Raw genomic sequence first — 8,011 nt, forward strand, 5'->3', positions numbered from 1 at the left:
GATGTATAATGGGGGAGCTGTTATCCTGGGCTGTTCGAGCCCCATACGCCTTCGCTCAAACTAGACTCGCCGTGTACTCAATGGACGAATAAATGATAAAGAAAATTATTAAATTTAATGCACGGCGAAAGAGACGCTGACGAGATAAAAGAGAAAATTGAGCGAGGAAACGAACCCACGATCTTTGACAATTCATAAAGTTGCTGGCTCGTCATTGATCGCCACGAGCCAAAGTATCTGCGCGTGGCTGAGGGCGAACTGTACGAATAATGAATTTTCATCGAGTTCCATACGCTAATGATTCGCGGCTTCGCGTTAGAATGAACAGGAGTCTGCCCCAAACGATCCTGCGTTTTCCATACGATCTCCTGCATATTCCTGGTCATACATACATCCATATAATACACACGAAAGTGTGTGTACACCTGCACATATATCTTCTCGTCTGCTAGCAGCATCACTAGGGATGCTCGAGTCCTCGACCTCTTCGCGTTTCAACGAGTTTGCATACTGTATTATGCACGGATAACGTATAGCAACAGAGAGAGAAAGAGCGAGGGGGAGGGGAGCCGGGCAAAGTTGTATAAGGGCTGTTATGTATGCACGAGAGCGTGAGTCGCGCATTGATTTTTTTTTTCGCCCGCTTCGTCTGCTTCTTCTGTATTATCAGCGATTTTCATTCGCGGCATAAATGCGCCACGGATGCCGTCGGGCTCGGCAGATCGAAATTATCATCTGACGGACGTTCGGAGAACAAAGCCCCAGGAAAATACTTATCTGTTGGAATGTTTCGTGTCGTTTAAAGCGTTGAAGCAGCATCTTGAATGCACAAACGCAGAATCTGAGTTGATTCATTTTTGATCTTCGGATCTTCGTAGGGGTTCTTTTGATCGAATTTGAATTCAAGACTATCTCGATGATGCTGGCTCGTTCTCGATACCAATTGTTTTTCATTGGCCAATTAAGGGATTGATGTTTTTAAAGGGATTTCTATCAACTACTCGTTTTCAGTTGACTCCTCAATTAGTTCAATTTGTGGAAGACGAAGATAGCGAGTAAACAAAAATATCCCTTTGTAACGCACTTCTATGCTTCGTCACCGTGATTCCCGCGTCTTTGCTTTTTCCCCTCTCAATTAAATCCTTCCGTATAGAACATTCGTCGGCCACGAGCTGCACTGCCGTCGCAGTCTCGCTTTTGTTCGCGAAGGAGCGGCGGGTGAACCGAACCGATTCATTCTTTGAATTAAATTAATTAGCGAGTCTCTCGTTCTCTATTTCCTTCTCTCCTCGCTCTTCTGGGTCTCTCTTCCTCGCTTCCAGGATCAGGAAAACGACCCGAGGAGGGAAAAGCGACGAGAGCGTTGAGTTGTTCCACGCCGAGTTACACTTGAAATGAATTTTCCGGCGACGATTGTTCAAAGATACTTTCCCTTGTGCCCGACGTTTTCTCTCGAATTCTTCGTTTTACAACCCCCTTGCACTCTCCTGTCTAACAACTTTTCGTCTCATGTAAATTTTTTGTGCGTCACTCCCATTGAAATCAACTTTTGGCCGGGTCTATGCTTTCGAGCACTCAAATGTTATCAGCGCGCAAATGGTTCCGTCTGGCACATGTTTCCGTCTCATCAATAATTTCACAAAAACCATAAACATTCGCCCAATGGCTTTGCCCGCGCTCACTGTACGTCAAGATTTTCATAATTTGCTCCAATTTAAAAATTACGATACGGTTTAAAGTTTAATAGCAATCACGAGATTCGTGCCATTCCAATAATATTCCACTCGTGCCTTGCCAATGAAAGATCGGCATACAGATTTCTCTTTCATTCGGAAAAATTCGTACACAATAGATATGAATTATGGAAGGAAAGGACGAAACGATAAAGAGGTAAACAACACAGTACGCCTTTTCGACTCATGCAGCTTCCTCGTATTCATTATCCGAAGACCGAAGCATTTTCAACGCACACATACGTGTATTGATGTAAGTTCAGGATGCACATCAGGCATTACGATTTCATTATTTATGCTCGTGGAGTAAATGATCTGAGTTCGGATCTACGACTTGTTGTAGTACGAGATAAAAGAGACGCGGTCTTCGAGAATGGCTCTTAGCTGATAAATAAAGGCGGATGTCGAAGAAGCTCCGTTGCATCTGAAATAATGTTGATATTCGTTGTGAATAAATGATTTATTTGCTCAGCGATAATCGTCGAAAACATGTATAATCATAACGAAAAATTGCAGATAAGCATCCACTTGCTGTGCGACACATCAATAAAAGAATGGCTGGATTATCATCCTCGAAGGAGAATCCAAGGTTGGAGGTTTGCGTCCTACATGCTTTTGCACTCGGATGCAATTCATCTGATATCGAACGTCGTTATTCAACTCGTACTTGCGACTCCACTCGAGGTAAGAGTTCTGGGAAGCTATCATCATTTTGCTTCAATAGATGCACCGGTATCGATTAGAAAATTGCGGATGTTTGAACATTTATTTGTGGCGAAGCATCAATAAATTAAACGTTTTGCGAGGTAATTTTACCCTTCGAATTCAATTCTACCATATTCTCCTTTGAAGAATAATCCCAATTAGTGAAATTAAGCGAAATATTCTGTATGAATACTCGGCAAAATTCAATAAAATCGGCTCACAGGTAATTTATAGTCAAACGTTCTCGAGCCTTCCGTTGGTCAGTTTTTCGGTCGAGTTGATATATCGTGTTTAAGGATAGCCGAATACTCCAAGTGGAAGGGTGCTCTGAGAGAAAAAACCGAACGAGCAAGTGGAAAAGGGTATATAAAGAGACAGCCACGTCCATACTGGTCGAGGGTAAAACTGCACGGTATTAGTAATGCTCGCTGCGTTCGTTTTAAAGGCGCATGGGGAAAAGGGGGGAGGGAAGGAAGAGCAGAGGGATCGGCGGTTGAAAAAACGAGGAATTGGAAATTGGCGTAATCGATTGAGAAGGCTAATTTTCTTGATCCTCACAAAGGAAACAGGAGCAAGAAGAAAAAAAACAAAGACCTGGATGCTCGTAAAGAATCGCGTAACTCACCGATGCTCGTTAATCGTTTGACCAGAGACATGTTCAATTCGATAAAAGAAAAAAAACATTCCTTCGCCAATCAACCGAATTTCGTGCTTCACAACATCGGTTATAAATTTCATTGAAATTCGGATTATCAACGATTTCTCACTCTCGTCCAATACGATTGATTGAATAAATTCCTTTACGTGTATTTATTAAACTGTGATTCATTGAATTGAACAGAATTCAATTGAAATTAAAAATAATTCAACGAAAACATCTTCATCAGTTTCATTATTATTACATGACTTTTTTCTGATTTCAGGTCGAACAAGGGCGACTGGCAGTGGCTACGGTTTATCTCGGTGGGGGTGTTTGCGGGGCGTTGGGAGCATCGCTACTTCATCCAAGTCTGCATCTCGTTGGTGCATCGGCAGGTGTCTATGCTCTGTTAACCAGCCACCTGGCCCACTTGTATCTGGTAATTAACTTTTTAATTTTTCGCTCGTGTACCACAAGAACAGTTGTGCGCTGATAGATAAATGGTGGCTTCAAGAAAGATTCGTTTTCTTAAAGCAAACAATATGTTGTCGCTAACGTAAATTCGCTGACGTTACACATAATGAAACAAAAATAGACGACTCACGTTGTTTTGTATCCGCCGTGGAAGAGTTTGAAGGAAAGGAGCACAAACATAAAGTGAACTGAGCTACGGGCCAATTCCAATTACAATTCCTGTACTTATTCATCCCCCTCCCGTCCCTCTTCCTCCCTCATTCCCTTTTTCTCTTTAGCACAATCTCCCATTTTCCTCCGCTTCGTAGATTTTCTGAAAGTTATCTTTTGTGGCTTCCCATCGTGGATTACCATCTCTCTCGTTCAATACAACCCGTCAAGCTCGATAGCATTCGTGTTACCACTTGAAATGTTCTTGTATAAGTTATTCTACAACAAACAGACCATCTTTTGTCGTCAATTTTTCCCCCATCTAGCAAACCAATGAATTTTTTCACTCAATTCGAAACCATGCAGAACAATTAAGTTGAAGCTCATCATTAACAATGTGGATAGAGCAAATCTATCAATGAATTTCAATTTAAACGTTTCAATAGTATAAATCTGTGCACTTTTTCTTCTAAATAACATGAAAGATCATTATTATTGTTCTAATCAGTTATCATTGATTTTACGTAAAAATGGAGACGTTGAATTTGGCATGGCACAACCCATACAAACCGTCGCGGAAAGATGCAGCCGGTATCCTCAAAGCTTTTGGTGGATACACATTGGCGAAGAAGCGTCGTTTCGTGGTAAAGCAAAAGGAGGCGAAGGTTTGCCCTCCGTTAGCAAAAAGAGGGAGGAACGTAGATGAGAAGGAAAGAGGTTGAACGGACGGGAGAGAGAGAAAGAGAGGGCCACACCTTGTGGGTAGCAACTTTGGCCATTTTCACAAGGAGCTATAACACAAAAGACGTTCTTCCTGCTCCGGGAATTTCCTGCCTCCTGCTATGACTGAAGATCGTAATGTCCCCTCCTCCCAAGTCTCACTTAGGAGCTGCATCTTAGCCATAGACAGCGGGGACTCGGTGGAGAAGCTTAATCGCTTGCCACCATTAATTTAACTTCTTCATGAGAATTCCGGTGACTCCCAGGCTCGGTCGTCTGACCATTCGTTGCTTTTACTACTTGTTTCACGATGTATGGTTTTATGCCACTTTTTCTCTTTTCCGAATGTCTCATCAACTGCCATTCTCGCTTTGGCTACATATCTTCGAGTGCACTCAGCATGAAGGAATAATCATTAACTTGTAATTGCAGCGCTGTTTAATCAAACTTTCAGGCAACTTTCGAAATAAGAAATCGGTGTAAATTACCATTTCACTGTTGTTTTCAACACAAATTCTCAACTCCATCAACTCATAACGATCATTCAATTCATCGTGACGATGTTTAATACCCAACGAATTAGCGGAGGGTGAATAAAAATTATCCAACTACCCTTTTCTTACACTGTGAATATTCATTAAATCAACAAACGGTGGCAAATGAAACGGAATTCGTTGATTCAACAAAATTCTTGTTGATTCAATGATATTTCTGTCGTAGCAAGAAATATTTATTTGAGCCAGCAAGTCAGGTATTTGTATCAACCAAGATTTTTTTAAGCCAACAAATTCCTCTTCGTTCGCCATGATTTGTTGATTCAACAAAAGTTTTGAAGAGTCGTCAAGTTTATTTTCTCAGTGTACATCGGTATTTCAAATAAAATTAGTGATGAGAAAGAGGAATTTTTGGGAAGATAATCCGTATGTTATTTTCAGTGCCACGGAGAGCTCCGCTACGCCCGTTGGCGTTTGTGCGCTGTGCTTTTATTAGCAGGAGCCGACGTGGCAGCATTTCCCGTTCCAGCGTTGCTCGGCATCGGAAGGGTTGGTTGGCCGGCTCACGTAGCAGGTGCCCTAGCGGGTCCTCTTCTTGGTCTTGCAGTCTTTCCGAAGCAAAGCAAAAAGGATGCTCGAGGTCGTCGGTTCGTTGTTTTCGTCAGATTCATCTCGGCGGTTAGTCTGATGTTGCTCATTATCGGGGCGATACTCGGCAACATTTATCTCATCGCGCTTCCCCAATTGCACGATCCTTCATGACAGAAGTACGAGCTACTTGTCAGACTGTGCAAGAAATCATTTCTCATAGTGAAAATTCGAGAGAGCGTTCAACGAATTTTCGAATGAATCGACGGACCGACGGAGACACAAATCAAAGAGTCAATAAGCCGCTGACTTGAATCTTTAAGAACCTCAATCACTTTTTCAAAAGCCACAAAACGGGGCAACCATTTTCATTAATTTATCGTTTCATTATTTAAAATAAACGGTTGAAAAACTTGTATATTATTAGAATAAGAATGTCGTAGATAAAGAAAAAGTAGCTAGTCCAACGCGTTTATAACATTCGTCGGCTGATAACATTGACAAGTTGATCTCATCAGCATCATTAGAATCATCACTATTATCAATATCATAATAATCTCGAATCCTGACTCTGGTGGAATAAAACATCGAGCGAAAATATTATATAGATCGCTCAGCACCAGCGAATGGCTATCAGTATAAAACAATCAATGAAAAGAAAAAAATCATCAGCACAAGTTGAAATGTTTGAAAATCATCGCTGTACTGTCCATTGAAAATTCATCGCTCTGCCATTAAATTTACCTTGAGTTAATGTACAGAGGCCAATCATCAGATACACTTCGACAGTTAAAAACGCCCTCCGTAAACGAGAATTCATTGGCTGTCTTCCCTTGTATATCATTGATTGAGGGTGAAAAAAAAGGATGATAACTTCTCGTTCTTCCTGATTTTCATCGTGTAACTAACCGAGTAGCGTCTTGAAGTGCGGTGGATTAAACTTTGGAGATTTCACTATCGGGTAAATTTTGTTTTTTAAATGTCCTTCACCGCACAACGTAATTATTGAAGGGTGAAATACATCGTTGAAAAAAAAGGCACGAACAGTTCGATTTTCGAGAATCTCAATAGTATTCGAACGATTTTTGTTTCGTTTCTTTTCGGATCGATATTCGAATAGTCTCTAAATCGTGTTCATTGCATTTTTGAGCGCGCGTTGCAGACATACACGTTAGTTGGATAAGGCAAAATAGATATTCGAGATCTCGTTAAATTACAGTATTAGACAAATTCCACACGATGAATCGTTTCAAAAGAATTAACGACATTGAAATTCATTCGAATTTGTTCAGAATGAGAAAAAACGACATCGGAACTCTCTTATTTCACTGCCCGTTTAATAATAGACATTATTATTCGATGATAAGAACTGTAAATGAGTTAAAATCGGAAAAGATTTGATACCGGAATATTAATATCCACGATGATAAAGAGAATCGATTCTTATTCGAATTTCGTCTCTATTTCCGGCCCCGAGTGGAAACCAGAAAATAGATTGAAAATACGACGAGACGCACCGGGACAGAAAAGTCTCGACTGTAAAAAGTCATCACATTTCACGTACGGGAAAGTTGAAATCGAAAGGAAAAATTCAAAGTGTCGTGAAGAATGAAAGAATTGTGCGAAATGATGAGAGCGAAGAAAAATTGTTTATCGATATTACGTAAAGTAAACTGGCTGTGATTATTTTAGTCTTATCATCATCGATCGACACAAGTATGTGGAGTGTTGAAATTTGTAAATAATTGATAATAATTAATCGAACGCTATGTATATCCGAATCATAACTGAATTCATTTACATCCTGTACTGCCAATAAGGATATTTCATAGTAATCAACGATATGATTGATAACAATGATACCTAAATAAATAAACTTGATAAAATAAAATATTCGTAATCTAAAAAATAGTATTAATAATGATATTAAGTTATACTAAGGAATTAAGTGGTGCGTGTGTGTATCGAAACAATCAATTACGTGCAATAATAAAACAAATATTTGGAAATAGAAGAGAGAGAGAGAAAAAAGGAGCGACGAGCGACAAGAGTGGAAGAAATACAAAACGTCCAATTAAGACAACAAAAACAAACAAGTAAACCGTATTTCGATTTTGATTTTGTCTTTTCCTCGAAAAATCCCCAGCTACACCATCAAATTTTTGAGAAAATAAGAAATGAGAATCGTCCCGATACTGCATGACGAGTGTCACGAGAGGCTAATTTCCTCGATATAACTGCATCCATTCACTCTCTATATCGCCTCCACTTAAACCGATATATCTCTAATTTACTTCGATAATCGATATCCATTCACTTTTTCTCATTTCCACTTCACTCTTTCTCTTCAACTTTCCTATTCTCCACAAATTTACCTCCCGTTTCAGTCCGAACGAAATTCATTGGATATTCAGCTATGGCATGCTACAGAACAAATTGAACAGGTATGTGAAAATCAATGCTTTTTTTTTTAAATTTAATCAGTCAAATAAATTGGAGAAGTGAAC

General features: G+C 39.9%; 1 protein-coding gene across 6 annotated transcripts in view; it reads left to right on the forward strand.

The window, feature by feature from the left end:
* Positions 1-7,600, forward strand: part of LOC122409458 (protein rhomboid-like) — a 50,826-nt gene extending 43,226 nt beyond the window's left edge. For all 6 annotated transcript variants that reach the window (XM_043417042.1, XM_043417043.1, XM_043417040.1 and 3 more), the window contains exons 3-5: positions 2,250-2,417; positions 3,362-3,517; positions 5,358-7,600. In XM_043417042.1, coding sequence (XP_043272977.1) covers positions 2,250-2,417; positions 3,362-3,517; positions 5,358-5,678 — 645 coding nt within the window. In that variant the 3' untranslated portion in view covers positions 5,679-7,600. The remainder of the gene's footprint in view (positions 1-2,249; positions 2,418-3,361; positions 3,518-5,357) is intronic.
* The last annotated feature ends 411 nt before the right edge of the window (positions 7,601-8,011 follow it).

This window comes from Venturia canescens, chromosome 4 (genome assembly GCF_019457755.1).
Source record: "Venturia canescens isolate UGA chromosome 4, ASM1945775v1, whole genome shotgun sequence".
NCBI lineage: Eukaryota > Metazoa > Arthropoda > Insecta > Hymenoptera > Ichneumonidae > Venturia > Venturia canescens.